The sequence below is a fragment of the Myotis lucifugus genome, unplaced genomic scaffold (assembly GCF_000147115.1).
Source record: "Myotis lucifugus unplaced genomic scaffold, Myoluc2.0 scaffold_66, whole genome shotgun sequence".
NCBI classification, from domain to species: Eukaryota; Metazoa; Chordata; class Mammalia; order Chiroptera; family Vespertilionidae; genus Myotis; species Myotis lucifugus.
This window is the reverse complement of record NW_005871114.1, coordinates 3,308,602-3,330,599: the sequence shown is the minus strand read 5'-3', so window position 1 is coordinate 3,330,599 and position 21,998 is coordinate 3,308,602. Positions and strand designations below refer to the sequence as shown.

Genomic DNA, 21,998 nt, shown 5'->3' with positions numbered 1-21,998 from the left:
AGGGAGCAGGCGGGGAGCATGAGAGAGGAAGAAAGGAGACATTAATGAAGGAGTAACGGCCAGAGCCATACTAAAAATACCTCCCAGGCACATATTCCTCCCCGTGCATAGCAGCTCTTTCAATTAGGATGTGTCATTTCCTGGGTTACTGACTCCAGAGCAGGCAACATTCCACTCGGGGACAGTGACGGAAGGTCACGTTCTCAGCCTCCCCCAGCACCAAGGCAGCAAAGAGGAGCAATCACGGCCAGGGTGTTGCCACCACTCAGCTCCCCCCGAGCTGCTGGAGAGAAAGCGCCCTTCAGTGTGTGCCCGTGGAAAGCCTGGGCGGCCCAGCATGCTCTCTGTCTCGGGTACCCCAAAAGCTCCCCCCCGTCACCCCAAAGGACATCATCATCTCAAGCCAGCAGGCCCTGCAGGAATCAGAACCTGGGGAAGAAGCATCAGTAGCCATTTTGCCGTGGTTACTGCAATGACTGCAGGGACAGCTGGTGAAGCCAAAGTCACAGAGCCAAGTCCCCCCCGGCTGGACGCTAAGAAACTGGAAAGGAACTCGCAGTGCCTCTCGGTGCCGGGCACGGGAGACCTGCGTGCAGCGGTTGCCCAATAGCATCTGGCTCTTCTTCAGAGAAAGGGGAACTACACGGGTGATACGGCCAAGGAGCCCTCAAGAGGCCCCACACAGCCCTTTCCAAACACTGAAGTCGCTTGGAACCTCTTGTGCCTTAACGTCTCCTACCCGGCATTTGAAGCAATGGACTTGCAATGTAATCACCCTCAGAGCTGGGCAGGTTCTTATTAAAGGTGAATCGGGGAGACACTGAACAACGAAACGGGTTCAGAGCTAACACAAGAACGGCGGATTCCACTCCATCCTCAGAGATCAGACAAGTCTGGACCACACATATTTTCCAACAACTTTGATTGTCACCAACATTAAAGATCAGGAAATTTCAGATAAAAAGAGGCATTTAGACTTCCGTTCCATTGCAACTAATCAGCAAAAATGAGGCTCCAAGGCCAGCATGTGGGGACAGGCTGGAGCCAAGGAGTGGTTCCCCTCTGGATGGGGCGTGCACGGGCCAGCCGCCTCGGGGCACTCTGCTCCCGTCGGCACTCACAGCTCTGCCCTTGTGTCCTTATCGCCTCTGCCACCTTTGGGTATCTGACATGGCAACTGGTGACGTAGTCCATCGCCCTTTCACCCACAGAAAACTGGTCCCATCTCTTACTCTCCATCCTTAAACCCACTCTTCGCCACAGTCTGTGGTGTTCCCAGTGTTTGGATTCATCCTCAAAGCGTTTGGGATGGAGCAGATCCTGGGCGCCCTCTGCTGAACAGAGACAGAGAGGCAGCTGTGGCCCAATGGTCAGTGACAGGAAGGGACACACCTCCCCCGTACTGAGCAAGATGCTTCCTGGGACCGCTCCACGCTGCACACCTGCAGCCCACCCCGGCCCTGGGCAAACCTTTGTATCCTCACACGTTTACATCCTCACAGACTTCCTGTCTTTCTATTATTTCTACTGGCCACTCAGGGAAAAGGCAAACCAAAACTTGCATCATGGCGTACTTCTCCCTTGCTCGGACTGGATGGTGAACACAGCAGAAAGCCCCACTGTAAATACTGAAGAATTTCTCAGGAAGCAGCGGAGTTGCCAAGGAGGGAGTGGGGCCAGAGATATCAAGACAATGACATAGATCTCAGCGAATAATGGATTACTCTGCGCCAGACACAATACCTGGCATTTCACGGGTTGCTTCTTATTTTTACAACGGCCCTACGAGGCAGGTAGCATTACCTCCTTTACAGAGATGAGGAGAATGCAGGCAGAACGAACTGTGCTGAAGTAAACCTTTTTCTCCCCGGGCCCGCGGCTCAACCTGCCCCCACCTGCCTGTCCAGCCCCGGCCTGGCCGAGAGGAGAATTCAGGAGCCCACTCACCCTCTGCCGTTCGTCTCTGGTCCACCGGCTGCCGTCTTTGCCTCCAAGGCACTGTTGAAGTTGGAGATGTTTTCAGAGGAGTAGAGGCCGGAGGGGTTGTTGTACTGGTTTGTGATGACCCTGGGGGCAGAGCCGGAGGCAGGCGAGGCGGTGAAGGGCATGGCGCTCCGGTTGTGGGCACTTCCTATGTGCAGGACCTCCTGCAGGCGGAGATCAGAGGAGAAATCAAGGCGGGGGCATCCTACATACCCTCTCAATGGACAGTGCCGGCCGAGGGAGGGAGACAGGTGTTCCATGAGCGCCAAAGGCCCTGGCTCAACGCCAAACTTCAGCTGAGGGGCCCCAATGTACCCACTAGCCGTGGGCAACAGCCAGGATTCTCACAAGCTGGGCACGCGGACAGGTTCACATGCCAGCTCCGCCGTCTGGCTCTCCCCTGAGGCCAGTGAAGCTCACCTCCTGATGGGGAGCCCAGGGCAGGACACCCCGGGTGCCCTGAAGCTGAAACACCCTCCCAGGGCACATTCCGGGGGGACTCAGGTACCAGGAGGCCAAGAACAGGCAGTCACTTCTGGGCCAGTGCAAAGCAAGAGGTGCTAAAAGGTGGAGATAAAGTTCCCAGAACAGAGAGGGTTAGACAAGCAAGATAAGAGGGCTGTGGTGACACGGGGCAGAGATGGCCTGGGCGCTCCCGCAGAAGGGGGCTGGAGAAACCCCAGAATCCGTGGTTTCTCGTGGAAGGACAGGGCCGATCAGATCAAGGCTGGGGCTACCTGTCGCAGGGGCGGTGCCCAGGGGAGCTGCAGGAACAGACTTTGGTTCCTTCTGGGCCCGTTCCCCTCCTTCCGTCATTTGAGAAAGCGCCCTCCACCATGACGCTGGCTTGTCAGGAGTTATGGGTAATTACTACAGCTACACCTCAGAGCTTCGGTACAAACAGCCAAACATTTGAAAACTAACGTGTGTTTTTTTTAAAATCCCGGCTTTTCTGATGACTCAGTGAGCAAGGTGCTCTCTACCCAGATCTGGGGTCTCCCTGCCTCCAAGGCAACGGAACGCTCTGTGCAACCTACTAAAGTCAGCTGGGTCTTGTTTTCGGGATTCCCCAGAAATCTTCTGGAACCCCCCTGGTCTCTTTCTTAACACCCAGGCCTAGAGCAGCTGCCCTCCCCCCCCCCACCCCAAAGAGTTTCTGTCCTTTATTGCTCTTCCTTTTTCTCTCTTTTTTTTTGCTAAACCTTTAAGTCTTTCACACTTTCTCAGAAAACGTTATGACGAAAAGTAGCAGCTTCATCTCCTGGGCACCGATTTAAAAGAGAAGACGACACTATCCGACAGGTCAGCATCAGTGAGGTTTTAACTGTATAAATGACGTTGAGTTCGCTTTGTCCCCATTGGCCCGAAGTTAACTGCACACAGACGGTTCACAAAAGGGGAAGTAAGTATAATTAGCTGAAAAAATAACGTTAGCACTAATCAAAGAATGGTTAAGTAGATTGTACGGCACCACTCATCCAAGAAATAATATGTAGTCATTAACGGCAGCAGACGAGCAGACGGGAGGCCTGGGAGGCCTGGGACTTGGGCCCGTGACCGGGGCTGCACTCCAGCACTGCGGGGAGACCACAGCTGTAGCCAGGAGGGCAACTCCTCCCTCCTCTCAGCATCTCCACAGCAACTCCAAGGAGCAGCCGGGATGCTGAGCACCAGGGAAGAGCCCTTATTTTTCTGTCTCAGCTCAGTTTTTCCCTGTTGCTTCCTGTTCAGCTTTGGGCAAGTTATACCTCTTTCTCAGCTCATTTCTCGTCTTTAAAATGAAGTAATAAAGCCACTTTCGCAAGGACTTGGTGTGAAATCTTAGTGTGCCAAGCACAGTGCCTGGCACACAGAGACATGCAACCAGTGTCCCCCCCCCTCCATAGAAATACATCTTCCATTCGAATGGAAGTCGGTAGAAAATGCAGGTTGGAAACTCTGGTTTTCCCTTTAGAGTGAATCTTCCAAGAATATATCTGTTTTGTATATAAAAGGAGTATCTGTAACCCCATGTGAATACTGGTCTTTCCAGAAGTCAGGCGGTTAATTCAGGGCCTGCCTTTTGGAAGGGATGATGTAATTGTTTGGGCTTTGTATTTATCAGTTGCCTAGGAAACTCAATAATGAGGAAATATAAAGTAGGTGTGTAACTGCTCTGACCTCAGATAAGCTGGGGTGTTGGCTGGCTTTATATGAACTAACAGATCTTTTAAGTATAGGTGAACTCTGCTCCTACTCACTCCTCTATTTTAGAACGAATGGAAGTAGAGAATGAAAAAAATGAAAAGTGGCAAATTTTTCATATGAACAAAAAATTACTAGAATCAGAAGAAAAATATACTCAAGTTAGAAGTTAAAGTATTTGAAAAATTTTTTAATCTGATGAGAACTACCTTCAAAATATTTAATACAACCCTGACTGGGTAGCTCAGTTGGTTAGCATGTTATCCAGATACCCCAAGGCTGCAGGATCAATCCCCGGTCAGGTTACAAGAGGGAACCAATGAATGCATGGGTAGGTGGAACAACAAGCTGATGTCTCTCTCTCTCTCTCTCTCTCTCTCTCTCTCTCTCTCTCTCTCTCAAATAAATAGATAAATAAATATTTTAAAAATGAATACAGGTAACCAGATTATATGTTTAAAATGCAAATTCAAGTATCATACATACCAAAATACAACTGAAATTTAAGTATTACTTTAAGTGAAAACTAGGATTTTAGACAGACCAAATTAAAACAAAATCATTCCTTCTGTCTTATAGAATGTATGAGATTTAACACATTAAAGCGTAGCATTTACAGTGAGTTTAATGAAGTGGCTGGAACTCCCTGGGCGGCTGGAATGAACTGTGGCGTGTTTTCAATTAGTTTGCACAACTGCCAGTTCGCAGACGGAGCCCATGCCATGAGCTGCCCTCACAGGAGCTGCCCAGAGCAGCAGGTTCCTGTCCGTTTAGAAATCTCAGATGCAAAGTGGTCCTTACTGTGACTCTTAGAGGACTGGTAAGTATGATTTTTATCATATTAATAGGGAAAGTTTTGTGATTAGATTTCTGACATTTTAAATGGAAGCCTTTTGAGACAATATTGCTTACATGGAACCACTCCATTTACCCACGCTAATGCACCCAGGGAGTTCAATTTCATACAAGTTCCTGGTTCATGTATGAAAGCTAGCTAGCTACATTATCTTTTTTTTTTAAGGGATTATTGTAATCAAATAGTGTTTCTTTCCTTTTCTTTTTATTTTTTAAAAATATATATATTTTATTGATTTTTTACAGAGAGGAAGGGAGAGAGATAGAGAGTTAGAAACATCGATGAGAGAGAAACATCAATCAGCTGCCTCCTGCACACCTCCCACTGGGGATGTGCCTGCAACCAAGGTACATGCCCTTGACTGGAACCGAACCTGGGACCTTTCAGTCCGCAGGCCGACGCTCCATCCACTGAGCCAAACCAGTTAGGGCTACGTTATTTTTTTTTTATTACATCTCAATTCACCATAAAAATTAGCACCCCAAATTTAAAAAAAAAATTGAAGTTCAAATCTTCAATTGGGATTAAATCGATAACAATCACAAAGTGGTCTAAAAGAAGTTTTTAAAAGCAGTTGTCAATTTACTTATGAACTTATCATTAATAATTCATTATTTATCCAATAGACACATATTTGTGAAAAACATATGTTGAGTCTATGGAATTTTACTGTCCTAAACTTTCTTCTTTAAGTTTTTTCCCTTATTTAAAAAGGAATGCCCATTCACTGTAGCTTATTTAGAAGATGTAATTAAGGAAGTAATAAATCACCTATACTCTAAATACTGAGAATTATTTATAAATATGGGATCCTAGGACAGTCTACTTTCTTTTTTTAAATATGTTTTTATTGATTAAAGGAAGGGAGAGGGAAAGAGAGAAACATCAGCGATGAGAGAGAATAGAATCATTGATCAGCCGCTTCCTGCACGCCCCACACTGGGGATCGAGCCCGCAACCCAGGCATGTGCCCTGACCAGGAGTGCAACCGTGGCCTCCTGGTTCATAGGTCGATGCTCAACCACTGAGCCATGCCAGCTGGGTGGGACAGTCTACTTTCCCAGGAAATTCACACTGTGCATTAACTCCCTATCACAATTTTCACTGTGAATTACCACTGCATTTTAGTAATTTTAAGGTCTCACTAGAAGTCTCACTGTAACAAAAAGACCTGCACCCTAAGGATCATGGGAATTAGTGGGAAACCAGGAGAGAAGCAGAGCTTACTACAGACCTTCCCCTTAAGCTCCTCTAGCGTCCAGGCCTCGAGACTCAAACTTACTTTCACCCCCAGCATAATTCATTTGTCTCTGACATCCACAGTGAGTTGAGTCAGCTCCTTGCTTTTACATGGTCCCGCCACCCCATTCTGCACAGGAAGGCTTCCACCCACTTCCCGTAATGCCTTCCTACCCCCAGCTTCCAGCCCAGGCCAGTGTCACAGCCTTGGGGTTTTCCAGCCCTTTCCTCCTGCAGTTCCCTTACGGGAAGAGCTGAACCGGAGCCAGGACCCAGCACGGACAGTGGAGGGCTCTCCCTGCCCCCTGATCTCCGGGCCTCCCAGGCAGGAAAGCACGGGCGTCGTCTTGCTGGGTCGTGCGAGCAGTGGCAGTGGAGGACAAGTACTTACTTGCGGTTCAGAGGCTAAGTTCATCTTGTACGGATGACGTTTCCCTTCCTCTGTCACGAGAGGAGACCAGACTTTATGTTCAGATCTGCAAGAGATGGACAAAGCTGTTCTTTCATGCACGCTAAGTAAATAATACACACCAGAAGCAGAATGGGAAAATGCGCCCTCCTGCCTGACTCCTAGGCTCTGAACCAGCACCCGCCACCCGCCTTCCCCTCCACTTAGCCACCAGGGTGATCTTTCAAAAGCACCAAGTCTGATTACATCGTGTCTGATAGCTGCCCACGCTCAGCCCTGAGGGGCTTTCCAGCTGCTGGGACTTTGCGAGCCTCGACCTCCCTCACTACCCTCTGTCTCGCTGTCCCTCAGCCTCACTGACCTCCTCCTTGCTCCTGAGCATGCCTCATGCTGCCCACCTCTGCTCAGAACAGAACGAGCATCTCCTTTCTCTCTCCCAGTGTTCTCGAGCCAACCTGCTAACCAACTTATTCCTGAAGCTTGTCTGGACCCAATAAAAGCGATGCCTTCTTTATTGAGTTTGCAAAGGATTTCTTTGTACCAATTGTAATCTCAGTCTGGTCTCATTTTTCATTAGTGTAGGTTTTTTTTCTCTCTTATGGGGAGAGAATATTTTACTTATCTTTGTACTGTCAGAGTGCCTAGCACAGTACAATTATTTTACTCAAGCAGAGAAGTAAAATCTGTTTCAATTGGTTGGTAAATAGGTCAAAAATCAATTAAACTATCTATATATATAAAACCCTAATATGCAAATAGACCAAACGGTAGAACAACTGAACTGGTTGCTATGACATGTGCTGACCATCAGGGGGCATGAGCAAAACATGGTGGGCATCGGACGCGGCAGAATGGTGGAGCAGGTAAGCGGGGGCACCAGACCAAGGTGGGGTGCCGGTCACTGTTATCGGGACAAGCCTCTGGTGGTTACTGAAAATTCTTTGTTCCTGTGCACCACTGTCCTGCCAGGCACTTGCACCTGCTGCTGGCGCTGGCGCCGGTCCTGCTCAGCGCTGTCAGTGGGTGCAAGCAGCGGCTGCCGGCCCCGATCGCCCCTCAGGGCTTCTCCACCTCCCCCTGCTCCTGAGGGGCAATCAGGGCAGCAGCCACTGCTCGCACCCGGTGACAGTGCCAGCCCCGCTCACACCCACTGCTGGCACCAGCCCCAATTGCTCTGCACCATCAGTGCGTGTGAGCAAGGCTGGCACCATCGGCACATGGGAGCTGCAGTGGCGGGAGGGGCCGGGCAGGGGCACAGAGGATGGGCCGAGACCTGCCCCTGTGCCCACCACAGCCTCACAGCCCACAGTTCCTTTCAAGGGGCACAAATTCGTGCACTGGGCCCCTAGTTAATAAATAAGTGAGTGAATGTCAAACTAAGGCTTGAAGGAGAAGATTTGGACTGAGGGAGAAATGGAAAAGAGAATGAGGGGGTAAATGAACTTTTGAAGGGTGAGGTCATAAAATGTGTACCTCCCATGAGGATAGGGCACTGAAGTGTACAGAATTTTAGCTATCCTGCCCCGCACTTGGTACTCCCACCAGTCTTGTGGTGCAGGTAGAAGAAAGCCAAAAACCTATTCACAGATGAGAGCCTGAGCAAAGGGTTCGTGATGAAGAGCTAAGGTTAATGAGACATTAAAGAGCAGGTAACATAACAAATCAGAATGAAGAATGGGAACTTGATCCAACAGGAAATACGGAGCCATCAAGGTTGAATCAAATCGCTTCTGAAATCATGCTTTTTCCTTCCAAGACTCAACAAAAGAACGGGAATTCTACCCCAATCACCACTCCCGGTGCGCACTCCCCACTCACCAGCCTCTGAGAACAGGCAGCTCTCCTGTCTTGCTGTGTCCCTGAACACACACTCAGCGCTCTGCCTGGCGGGTTGCTATCTTTCCCTGTCACTGTAATCCCCTGGCGTAGTACCCACTGCTCGGCCTGGTGTGGCAGGAGCCACATCCTGAGCAGATTCTCAATGGTTTCCATGAAGTTTTCATTTCATTATACTTGGCAATAGTTAACGATCCTAGTTCCTCAAAGCGGTACTGGATCAAGTAAAAATGCAGAGCCCTAGCTGGTTTGGCCCAGTAGATAGAGCGTCGGCCTATGGACCAAAGGGTCCCGGGTTTGATTCCAGTCAAGGGCATGTACCTTGGTTGCAGGCTCCTCCCCAGCGCAGGCCCTGGTCTGGGCTCGTGCAGGAGGCAACCAATCGATATGTTCCTCTCACATCCATGTTTCTCTCTGTCTTTCCCTCTCTCTTCCATTCTCCCTAAAAATCAATGGAATAATATCCTCAGGTGAGGATTAACAACAACAACAACAAAAAAAATGCAGAAAGACGCCCACAATATAAGAAGCACTATGACAATTAGAGGGGAAATAAGCAACTGAAATTCCAATTCCACAGACCTTTGTAATTATTATTTTTTAATCCTCACCCAAGGATTTGGTTGCCTCCTGCACGAACTCTGACCAGGGCCAGGAAGGAGCCTGCAACCGAGGTACGTGCACTCGACCGGGATCAAACCCAGGACCCTTCAGTCCGCAGGCCAACGCTCTATCCACTGAGCCAAACCGGCTAGAGCAATTCCACAAACCTTCTGACCTGCCTATGGATACATGGCACTGAGCTGGGGTGTAAGGAACTCTGAGATAGGAGAGGCCGTCCTTGCCACAGTCAGCTTCCAGAGGATCCAAAAAGAATGGGTGTTTCCCTGAGCCTTACCTGGATACTGTGAGAGTCATGTTGTCTACACAGCCCTTGATTTTGTTCTGAGCTTCCAAGTGCGTCATATTGCTGGTATTTTCCCCATCGATGGCTGTAATTATATCTCCAATACATAAATTAGCTATAGCAGCCTTGCTTCCGGGAGTAACCTGGAAAAAGGGAAAGAGCTAGTTACTACTCGTCTCCAAGGCAACCACTGAGTAAGCCATCACCAGGTTAAGTATTCACGGATGTGGATCAAAGCATGTAAAGAGGAAAGGGACTAAAATCGTAAGTGTCGATAGTAACAAACCTTTATATTTGTGGAATGCATTACGGTTCACAAAGTCCTTTTCTCTATACTATCTCATGGGGTCCTTACAACCACCTCGTGAGAAAGGACAAACACCAGTCCCCATTTTAGAGACCTAAAAAGTGAGGCTTACAGAGATCTGAGACTTACCTGGGGTCACCCAACTTGCATATTACTATAAGGGTGGGGAAATGGAGGCTGACAGTTGTGAGTACGTGAAACATACAGTTTATTCTTATATTGTTATTTATTAATTATTGTCTTATTTTCCATATGATTACAAACTTACTTTTACCCCACCCTGTATTACTACTAGTCATCCAACTCGTTTATTGCAGAGCTAGGACTCAAAGCCTGAAACCAGACCACTGAACCTTGCTGCTTCCTTAAAATAAATTGCCCATTACATTAAAAACACGCACACTTAGAGAACATTATGTACAGTAACATCTGTGTCTATAAAAGCCTTAGTAATTAATGTTATTTACGCATGGAAACAAATTGGAACACTGCACACCAAATTGTTCAGTTATACATTTCTGTAATGTTTCCGGTTTTTACAATGAGCTTGAATTACTTTTGTAATTAAAAAAGGCAATAGCCCTAGCTGGTTTGGCTCGGTGGATAGAGCATTGGCCTGCAGAATGAAGGGTCCTAGGTTGGACAGTCTAGGGCACATACCTCGGTTGCAGGCTCGATCCCCAGCTGGGGTCAGGGCATGTGCGGGAGGCAACCAATCGATGTGTCTCTCTCACATGGATTTTCTCTTTGTCTCTCCCCCTCCCTTCCACTCTCTCTAAAAATCAATGAAACAATAACCTCAGGTGAGGATTAACAACAAAAAGGCAATAAAAATATTTTTAAATCTGTAGAGTGGGTTTAGTATTTACACTGGTTCATTTCCTCCCACCCAAGAAGTTGGCTATGATTAGGGTCATCCCCTATAGGGGGCTGCTTTACTGCAGGACAATGCTTCTAAGCCAATGGTTCCAAGTTATTGGGCCCCCCAATGCTTGGGGGATCGAATCAATTACTGCAACGGGTCATCAAAATCCATCTGCCTACTGACTAGTACATGTGAACTGAAAAAATATCATGCCTCACACACAGATGTCCAACCATTTTTCAAGTAAATACAGATGCTGTAGTGTGGCGAATGAAATACAAACTCAGTATGACGTAGTACTAAGCTCAGCGTAGTTTTTTGTTATTAGGTTCTATACTAAAAATTATTACTACCAGGCCAGTGTCATTCCTTGACTTTGACATAAAAGACTTTCCTTAAGCCCTGGCCAGTGTGGCTCAGTTGGTTGGATGTTGTCCTGTACACCAAAAGGCTGCCAGTTTGATTCCCCGTCAAGGGCACATGCCCGGTTTGGGGCTTGATCCCCGGTAGGGGGTGTGCAGGAGGCAGCCGATGCATGTTTTGTTCTCCCTCTCCCTTCCTCTCTTTCTAAAAATAAATAAAAATATTTTCTTAAAAAATACTTTTCATAATGAGAATTCCACGTCCCCCAGCAGCAGAGTGATGGCAACACACCCAGACTCCCGGCGACCACAGGTCGTGGCCTCTCCTTGGAGAGAACCCTGGACACCTGGGAGCCAACTGTCGAAGATCTTGTGACGCGTGCGCCTCTGTGAGGCTGAACGAGAGGTAAGAGGCCCTTCAGGCACCACAGCAAGACACAAGGCTCAAGCCCTAAGCCTCCATAGCTGGTGTGGTTCAGCCGCCAGTTTCAAAAGGCCGGCACCTCCGAGGTGGCTGGTGCTGTCGTGGTCCATCTCCTCATTAGCACCGACCCCATAAAATGAAAGGTGGATGACTTGATCCTTGAGGTCCCTTCTGGCTTAGACATGCTGTGACTGTACCAGGCAAAACTCCCCTGGAATGTAGCAGGACGTGGAAACCAGGGCAGAGATCCTGACCTCTGAAACTTCCTTTCTGGCTTTCCCATCATCCATCTACCAGAGGGCCAAGGTCAGACCTTTTCTCCCCCAGCCCCTGGGAAAAGACATGCGCACAGGCAGGCGTGGCTGCTCTCCTTCAGTCGGCGTGGTGGAACCAGCCTGAGTCAGCAGCACAGGCAGTGAAAACGAATTCCTCTCCTGAGGAGACTGATCTGACATCACTTCATGTATATCTCAGTTTTTTCTAAAGAACAGCACACCCCTTGTTTAAAAAATGGCCCCAGACATCACTTCATTTGGGGTTAGCAATGCTTCTAGATTGGCAAACTCTACCTCCAGAGAACGGAGCCTGATCGAACTCCTTTCTATGACCAAATCTAGTGGTGCTAAAGATAAAATCCAAAAGCATCAGCCAGGTGCCTAACGACCATGCCTCCCTCCTAACCAACTTCATGCCATCCCCCCACTAAGCCTAGCTACAGGGGTCCTTGTTTCTTTCCCACGGCGGGACCCTAGCACCTGTTATGGCCTCTGCCTAATGAACGTCTCACCCTTCAGGCCTCAGCTTCAATAGCCTTTCTCAGAAGCCTTCCCTCACCTCCAATCTAAGTTAAACCCCCACCATCCTTCTTCATCCAGGCACTGGTCACACTAGGCTTGTCAATCTGTTTTGTGGGTTAATTTATTTAATGTCTGAGGAGGTACTAAACAGGAAGGTGTGTGAGGGCAGATTTTGCCTGCCTTTGGCGCTGTGGTATCCCCCGTGCCCAGCACCACGCCGAGCACATAGAGGGTACTCCATAAATAGTTGTCCAGTGAATGATTGAATCTAGAATATCTAGTGTTATTTAATATGTATTCATGCTTAATTTTATCCTTTAAAAATGTGACTATTTTATCAGAAAAAGATAAATATCACATGATCTCACTCATTTGTGGAATATAATGAACAACATAAACTGATGAACAATAACAGATCCAGAGACAGAGAAGCGTCGATCAGACCGTCAAACCTCAGAGGGAAGGTAGGGGAGGGTGGGGGTAAGGGGGAGAGATCAACCAAAGGACTTGTATGCATGCACATAAGCCTAACCAATGGACACAGACACCAGGGGGGTGAGGGCATGAGTGGGGGGGTAAGGGGGGGCAAAGAGGGGATAAAGACACATATTTAATACCTTAATCAATACAGAATTTTTTTTTAAAGTGACTATTTTAAAAAGGGATCAAATAAGAATTTCTCTCAGCATGGATACCCTGGAACGTGACCACTCACAAAACTAAAATGATGGGAGTGGGAGAAAAGGTTTGAAAAGATGAAAAAGGAAATTTCTCTTGATTTTACATATTTTCAAGTATTTCTCTTGAGATACTCAGCGGCTAAGAGCTCTGGAATTTCCAGCATTTGGTTCAAACTGTCCTGTGGGAGAGGCATTTCTGCTAAGAACATCCCACAGGTCCAGGACAAGCTGGAACCAGTCTCAAGAGCCCTGAGCCTGAGTAATCAAGGCCTGGCCATCTATCTTCCCATCTACTTTTTTTTTCTTCTTAAAGCCAAACTGATGAGAAGCCAAAGGAACTCTTAGAGTGTTACAAGACAACATCATCAGATGGGACTTGGATGAAATTACATGTAAACTTTTAAAATGGAAATAGACAAGTAACCATGTAAATGCAATGTATCATTTAATAGGAAGGTTTCAGAATCAATTTATGTAGCTAACAAAAAGAGATTAAATATATTGAATTAACTAATTAAAATTAATTAATTTTAAGAAATTAACTAAATAAAAATGAATTCATTCTTTTATGAGCTGTTGGGGTGTTTTTTTTTAATGACTTAAACAAATTACAGATTTGCCTTCGCCTGGCCAGCGTGGCTCAGGGTTGAGCACTGACCTATGAACCAGGAGATTACAGTTCAATTCCAGGTCGGGGCACATGCCCAGGTTGCTGGCTCCATCCCAAGTAGGGGGCATGCAGGAGGCAGCCAATCAGTGATCCTCTCTCATCATGGGTGTTTCTATCTCCCTCTCCCTTCCTCTCTGAAATCAATAAAAATATTTTTTTTAAAAATAAAAATATGTATATTTGCCTTCTACAAAGCCCTTTCACACCCAATTTCCTCTTTGAGATTTTAATAATGATGACCTCACCACCAACATATAATATGACAGATGAGGAAACGGACCCACAGAAGCTGTGACTGACTCAAGTTCACACAGCTAACGGCTTGAGCCTGAACTTGACACCAGACTCCCTTTCTGCTTTACCACAAAGCCACAAGCAGATGCTCCGAGCCCAAAGCGAAAGAGAAATCCAGAATTAAGGGGACTCATCACATTCTACAAAAGGTACTGGAGTGTCACAGATCCTGCCGCTGCCTGGGTGCCTCCTGTCATAGGACAATCGGCTCAATTGCTCTGTGCTGAGCTGGGGCCCAGCAACCTCATCCCTTATAAAATATACAAATCAGAACACGGACTGAAAGGGCCTCAGGGAGACCTATCTCCAGCACCAGTTCGTTTCCATCTTGACTGGTGGACTCCAATCCTTACTACACTCTCTATTCATCATAATCACCAGTTTTGGTCAAGGGTTAACTCACCAATCCTTGTGATACTATCAGGTGGGACTATTACGGCAGCATTACAGATGAGGAAATGGAGGTACAGGGGTTAAGTGGTTTTCCTGAGGTTATTAGCTGGGGAGTGGCAGGCTGTGGGCCCCAGAGTCCATCCACTTAACCCAGTATGCCACAATGTCCTTTCTCATTTCCTCCTGACCATCAAATTCCATCAGAATCAGCGCATGAGGAGTCAGCTTCAATTTCTAAAATGGAAATCCTATACTCTTCTCCAAAGAAACAGACCCATTAACTGAATGGACATCCTCAAAACCCCTTCCCCAGCTTTCTTCCCCAGAGACCATACAACTCAATCACACAACGCTTGCTGCCTAAGAATGGGTTTTGGCACAATAATTTCTACTAATGACCAACTTGCTCTTTTCCGCAGAATTCGCTCGTGTCTTCTTCACTCCTGTCCCGCCCGGCAGACGTCTGCTCAGAGGCAGGCCTGCACACCTGCCCTACACTGCAAGCTCCTCATTGCATCTTTAAAGCCTGTGCAACACTCATTCACTCATCAGACAGTCATTCCTTAAGTACATTCTGAAAGACAGTGTAGCTTGTTGATTAAGATGTGGCTTCTGAAGTCAGATGGTCAGGGTTCAAGTCCTGTCTCTGCCACCTATAAACTAAGTGTCCTTGGGCGAGATATGTCACCTTTGTGTGCCTCACTCTTCTCATCTCTGAAATGGGGATGGTAGCAGTCCTGACCTCAGAAGGCTGTTGTGAGGATTACATGAGATGGTTCAGGCAGAGCACACTGTCAAACTCTAAAAACGTGAGCTATTGTTTGTAGATTCCGGTACCCACACAGGCCGTGGAATCGAGATGGAAAAGGGTCAATCACAACCTCCTAAGAAAGACAGGCATGTACAACAGCTGGTGAGTGCTGTGCTGAAAGCAAGCCAAGGGGCAGTGGGAACCTAAGGGTGGAATCAGGGAAGGCTCCCTGGAGGAGATGTTGCTTAAAACTGCAGTCACTGCAGGAGACGGGAAAACGCATACCAAGTTATAGGAACAGCATGTGGACCGGCATGGATGAAACACAGGACCTGAAGGGAGAGGAAGGGGATGAGCCTGGAAATGTAAAGAGATCAGCCTGCAAGAGCCCTCCCTGTTAATTTCCTTCTAACAAGATTGTACCTTACCTGGGAAACAATGGAGAACAACAAAGGAATCTAAACATGGCATTTGACTCAACTGCCCAGTTACTGCCAAGAAACAACACCAAGCCTTAGTTTTGCTGAGATTAAGGTGAATGACTGACAATACTCTCCTGATGGCAGTTAAAGAAACAGATCCATTCAGGGTCACCAGTCAGCCTCCAGGCCAACCACTGGGAGGCTGGCTTCCCCCTGTGGACCTTGCAGAAGGCAGTTCCATTGACAGCTAGATGGGGTTCCTTTAACTCCCTAGGCTCAACATTGAAAGCTGGAGGCCCATGAAATGAATCCAGCCTGCAATCTTGTTTTTTTTAAACTTAAATTACTTGCTAATAATTACATGTCAGTAAATTTCATACAAAACCCCTAGATTCTCAGCTTCTTGTGAAAAATCAGAAAACCTAGGCATTCTGGACCTATATTCCCGATGGCAACAATCAGCACCAGCTACAGAGCTTGTACCCTCTAGATGGGGCATATGCGCTCCATTCAGCCACAGCCCAGCCCCCCACCCCAACACTCTATTGCCCTCAACACAGAAACTTCGTACCAGTTGCCATTTATCATCATTCTTGAAGCTATTAATTTCATTTTCTTACTACCTCATCCTTGAGTCAAAACTTGTTTATGTCGCCTCCTGACCTTCATGCAAATGTGTTTGTAACCAACCACTGGCGTAGTTAAAAAGTTATGTAAAGCTGCCCTGGCCGATGGCTCAGTTGGTTAGAGCATCATCCCATACACCAAAAGGTCACAGGTTCAATTCTCAGTCAGGGCACATACCTAGGTTGCAGGTTCAATCCCCAGTTGGGATGCATAAGGGAGGCAACCAATCAATGTTTCTCTCTCACATCTCTCTCTCTCTGTCTCCTTCCTTCCTCTCTCTCTAAAATCAATAAAAACATATCCGCAACCAATCAATGTTTCTCTCTCACATCTTTCTCTGTCTCCTTCCTTCCTCTCTCTCTAAAATCAATAAAAACATATCCTCAGATGAGGATTGGGGGAAAAAAGTTATATAAAGCAAAATCATATGTAGAAACATTTTATGACTAAGATTATAAGATGCCCTGGTTTGCACAGGACAGTAACCAACTTTCCCATGTTGATTATCAAAAGCACTTCCATTTCATTCTAAACAGTGTTCCAGCCCGGATGACAAACTGCACTGCCGTCCTTCTGATAGAAATGGCGGTTTTAACCAGGTATTTGTCAAACAGTTTACACAGTTCTGATGCAGAGCCCCCCACCCCGGGGGAAAAATGGTCTCTATTCAGAATTTTCTCCGACTTTTACCTGTGGACAGAATATAGGCCAATTTCCTGAATATTCACAGAACATGGTTAACCGTGACCCTTGCAAACTGGCATCTAAATATTAGGCTAGAAATTGACCCAACTCACCAATAAGTCAGGAAAACTAGTATTTGCAGGGATGAGGCAACGGTTCCTAAACAAGTTAGTCATCAGATCCCTTAGGGGTTATAAAAAATACATAGATCTCCACACCCCACCTTAGATCTACTGAAGGTCTACACAGTGAGACCCATAAATCTACTTTTTTTAAAAGCTTCCCAGGAAATTCTGATGTTTACCAGGTTTGAAAACATCAGGGGGATGTTGACTATCTTTTCCCCGAAGTTCTCTTCCTGAATGATGTTAACTCATCAAGGTAAACAAACAAATACTTAGATCTACATCTCAGCTCCTCCAAAAACAACTGTAAGGGCTTACACTCCTGTTAAAGTGCACAGAAGGCCCTTGAGAGAAACGTCCATTTAGAAAAGTATTTCTCTATCTCTTACCAAAAGAGTTTTTTATAAAATACAGTCCCTATAATGTTGGTCAACACCCTTGAAGTTCTTTGCAAACGGAGTACTGTAGAAGTAATTTCGTTCCAGATGTGTCAATAACTCAACCTGATTCCTGTTTTGCCTTGGCCAGAAAACTCACAGCTAAACGTCGTACACAATTTCAGAAACCACCTGATTTAAAGGTCGGGACACATCTCTCTTTTGTTCTATGTTCATAAACCTTATTACGTGTGTTCTTATGTTTTAAATACTGTAAATACATTTGGTGTTGTAAATCAATTTAAATTCTCTTTACAAGGAGGTGAGATAGCATAAATGAAATAGTATTATATGGAACAAGATTAGAATAATGAAGTTTGGGGTTCAAGTTGAATCTCAATGTCATGGGCCTTTAAGAACCACCAATGGCTGAGGCCAAGTGAAACTGTATGATTTTATGTAGGTTGGCCTGAAAACCCCAAGAACGTGTCAAAATGTTGATTGCTCTGCGACCATTTTCTCAAGGAAATGTGGCAATAAAGTGGGATTCAGGTACATGTAGAGGATTTGTGCCTTAATCAAGCTTCATTTCATGCTCAGTGCAAACGGAAGCTCTTAACACTAAGCGTGGCAGTTCAAAGAGACTTTTTGCTCTCGGTCTAAAAGAACCATCATTTCTTAGGTAGGAACATGGTTAAAAAGCAGATAGCAAAACAGAATACCTTAATGTATCAAGAAGTCACTGAGCCTTTCAAAAGTTTCCAAACAAGCCCCAGGAGCCCCGTGTGCAATCACACCACCCATAACCTATGTCCTAGCCTATTGCCCAGGCTACGGGGACCTGACCTTCCTCTCTGTAAAGGCCAACACCAGCTTTCCTCTCCTCCGTGGAGCAAGGCAAGGCACAGCCTAAGGAATGAGCACGGCCTGGAAGCCAGTACAAGCCTGGTCCCAGCACAAAAGCAATTCCTTGGTGCTTTCCCCAGTCCTGACCAGCAGGACAGTGTGACCTCTGTGGTTAGAATAGATGATCCTCTCCTCTCAGTCACCTGCCAGGCTGCAATACCTTAAGGCCATTCTTCTCCCCCGTCTCCTCCTCAAAGACAAACCAGCCCCTTTGATATCCACAAAGGGGGGGAGGGGGCCTCTGGTTAGGGGTCATGACATGGCTTGGTAAATTTCAGGCCAGGAGGCTCAAGCATTCACTTACATGCTATTCCCTTTGATCCATCCTCTCCCTCCTACCTCCTTAGATCAGCGGTGACCAGCTGGAGTAGCTAATATTTCTCAAGTAATGGATTTCACAGAATGAGGGAGTGCAGAGCAAGGGCCATTAACACCTAATGAGCCTTCATGGACATTTCTAGGTTTTCAATAATCTGACAGATGAGCCCTGACCTTTATGACATGATGTAAACCTCAGTGAGTCTGGATATAACACTCTTGAAAAATCAGAAAAGACCCTCTGGCTACAGAGTATCTATTATTAAGCATCCCTTAGGATATTGAGCAATTCGCCACAAACCCACAGGCTATCTTAGCGAAGGCTTCCCCAGGACTCAAGAGGAAAATGAGCAGCTCCTCCCACAAGAGCACCCCTATCTCTGGCCCCACCCCTTCCTGTCTTTTGTCAGTTGCTGGGAGAGAAAAACAGTCAACATACACTCAGCAGCAATTTGGACCTGGGTGTGGATTCTCTGAAACCTTGAAAGCAACTAGAGGAAATAAGAAATTGACATAGAGCCCAGCTGCCTGGCTCAGTGGTTGAGCGTTGACCTGTGAACCAGGAGGTCACGGTTGTATTCTGATAGTGGTTGGGGGCTCCATCCCCAGTGTGGGAACGGAAGGAGGCAGCTGATCAATGACTCTCTCTCTTCCTTCCTCTCTGAAATCAATAAAAATATATGTATGTTTTTAAAAAAGGAAATTGACACAGAAAAACAAAAACTCAAGGGGATAGACAACTGTAGATTTGGAGCAGAAAAAACTCAGGGGGAGAGTGGCCAGTGTGTGCATCATCAGGGAGTCCAAAGTAGAAGTTAAGAAACTGGGAAAGGAAGGAAGCTAATTTATGTCCATTTAAAGTTGAAAAGCTGGATTGAAATGTTAAGTCATCACAATAACATAGATGAAAACACTGAGGAGCAAACGTAGCTACACACAACATATTCTGCATGATTCTGCTCAGAAACAGGCAAAATCAAGCTTTGGTGTTCAGGAGGCATAGCTGGGTGGTGAAACTATAAAGAAAAGCAAGGTGATAAGCGTAAGTCATGATAGGGTTATGGGTAGTGAGCTTCTGGGGCTCTGGCAATGTTCTATTTCTTGACCTGGGTGGTGGTGACTATACAGGCATTTATTTACTTTATAATCGTTTGCTATGCAATTATATTTTATGACTTTATTTCACAAAAAATAAGTTAAAACAAACACACACACACACACACACACACACACACACACACGCCCTAGCCAGTTTGGCTCAGTGGATAGAGCATTTGCCTGCAGACTGAAAGGTCCCAGGTTCTATTCCAGTCAAGGGTACATGCCTGGGTTTCGGGCTTGATCCCCAGTAGGGGGCGTGCAGGAGGCAGCCAAGCAATGATTCTCATCATTGATGTTTCTATCTCTCTCTCCCTCTCCCTTTCTCTCTGAAATCAATAAAAAACTATATATATATGTAAAAAACAATTTCAAGTACATGGATTAGAGTTATATTCAGAAGCTTTAGCAATTTAGTTTGACTAGAGCCAATACCAGAAAAATCCATGCAAGAGAAAGCAAACAAAACTAAATAAAAGGCCCTCCTCTCCCGGCCTAATTTTATGGTTTGCTTTGGTGTGGAGACTCAAAGTCTACATATCCAAATCCATACTAGCAAACTCCATCTGCCCAGATGCTAACTATAACACACCTACCAACCAGAAGGTGTGTACAACTCCAGCTCAGTGCTCACACCTCCTCACCATTGTTCACTGTTCACAGAGCACTCTCGCACACCATAACTCACAGCCAGTGGCCGGGGCTATCTCCACCGCAGGGTTAGGGAAGGCAGCCTCCACAATAGAAGGCTCACCCCAGGTTCGGCTCGAGGAAGCAGCAGAAACCAGGGCCACTTTCCCATCCCCAGGAGCAGGCCCCAATTTTTCCATGTGGAAATAATGAGATGAAGAAACAAGTCACTGTCAGCATGCGCATGTCACCTCCTCTGAGTCACTTTCGCTTTTCAATTAAAGCACCTGCCAAGGTAAAGATTAGCTTCCTTCACTAGACCATGGACACCTTGAGAACACAGCTGTATCCTCCCACTTCTGAGACCCCCAGGGCTCTGCAGTTTCTGGAACGTGCTGATTAAACATGTGATAATAAATAAATGAATTCATTAATACGTGAAAGTACAAACTAATGAATTTACACTGTTGCTTTCCAACCCATATTTTGTCATTCCTACACAGTGCCACCTACGTTAACTTTTGAAAGCAGTTAAAATGCCAGGCGGTAACTGCCCTTTTAACAGATCGCCAAGAGATCTTCCACTCCTTAAAAAAAGGCTGCATGTCATATACAAATTCAGAAGTGGAGCGGGCTGACAGGTTAATTATAGACACAAAGAGTGGGACAAATGGACTATGAGGTAAGCGAGTCTAAATGTGCCTTCCCTGGACGAGCCTGAAAAGATTTACTGGGCATGGCCAGGTTCAGCTCTGTGCCAGGCTTGGGGGTGGGGGTCCAGAGAAGGAGGAGGCACAGTTTCTGCACTTGAGGAATTTGGGAAGACAGCCTGTACCTGCCATAACAATCAAAGAGGTCCCTGCAGGACAGCAGGTGGGAGGTGGGGGGGGAGATAGGGCCTAAGAACTCTTGACATCTGCCTTTTTTGGGAGGGAGGAGGGGGGAGGAGGGATCAGAGAAAACCTCCTCAGTCCCATAGCCCCACCTGAAAGGAAGTGTGGGCAGAGAAGCCAAGAGGAGGCCTCCAATTCTTTTCCCCCTGCACCTCCCACTGTATTCCTTCAGCTGCTGGCGGCAGGGACTTAAGTCAGAAGGACTCATAGGGATCTTCCCCTTCTCTCTCCACTCTCACTCCCCTCCAAGAAAAAAGATACTCTGGTAGCTGAAGAGGCAAGTTTAGGGTCAGCTTTAGCAGATGGGCCCAAGAATGGAAGGTGAGACCTGAAGGCAAGGCGAGGACACCAGGCAGTGCTTTTTGCTTTTATTCATTTGGTCCAAAAATGTTGATTGGCCGCCTGGTAGGAGCAGGCAGCGAATGTGATGACGCTCAGCGGAACCTCGGGCTTGCCTGTAGCCCAGACTCATGACCAAAGCCTGGGCCCCAACACCCAGGCTGGGTCTCCCGCGGCTTCTGCTTTATTTGAGGGCGATGGGTCTGGAGGTCTCTGACTGAACCTGGGCCCTTCCAAAGAGATGAGGCCCTTCTGAGAATGTAATTATTCCTTTGATTCAAGTATTCCCGGGGTTTCGAAAAGTGCTGATCGACTGATAATCCGGGAATGCCAGGAAGAAATATGATCACGGCCACTCCCGCAGGGGGAGGAAAATGTCCAAAAAGGTTTATTCGGGTTTTTTTTTTTTGTTTCCAAAATTCCGCCTTTTTCCCAAAAGGCATTATGGAGGTGAGACCTCGCCATGGATCAGGTCCAAAGGCTGAGAAACGAGTCGTTTGGGAGGTGTTTAAAGTTCATCTCACTGGCCCCAGTAAACTTCCCACCCACCCCACCTCGCTGTACAGATGGTCCGGGCGTTTCCAAACGACTTCGCCACTCTGAGACTTTGAACAACCGAAAG

At 46.7% G+C, this 21,998-nt stretch overlaps 1 protein-coding gene across 3 annotated transcripts in view; it reads right to left on the bottom strand.

The window, feature by feature from the left end:
- PDLIM1 (PDZ and LIM domain 1) overlaps positions 1 to 21,985 on the bottom strand; it is a 32,910-nt gene extending 10,925 nt beyond the window's left edge. Inside the window, exons 1-4 of one of the 3 annotated variants that reach the window (XM_006090003.3) lie at positions 21,366 to 21,985; positions 9,406 to 9,557; positions 6,654 to 6,738; positions 1,948 to 2,147 (exon numbers count right to left, since the gene is read on the bottom strand). In XM_006090003.3, the coding sequence (XP_006090065.2) occupies positions 1,948 to 2,147; positions 6,654 to 6,738; positions 9,406 to 9,557; positions 21,366 to 21,509 (581 nt within the window). In that variant the 5' untranslated portion in view covers positions 21,510 to 21,985. Of the gene's footprint in view, positions 1 to 1,947; positions 2,148 to 6,653; positions 6,739 to 9,405; positions 9,558 to 14,894; positions 14,934 to 20,268; positions 20,340 to 21,365 lie in introns of those variants that run through there. The other 2 variants (XM_023754892.1, XM_023754893.1) reach the window with 2 other exon arrangements.
- Between the last annotated feature and the right edge of the window lie 13 nt (positions 21,986 to 21,998).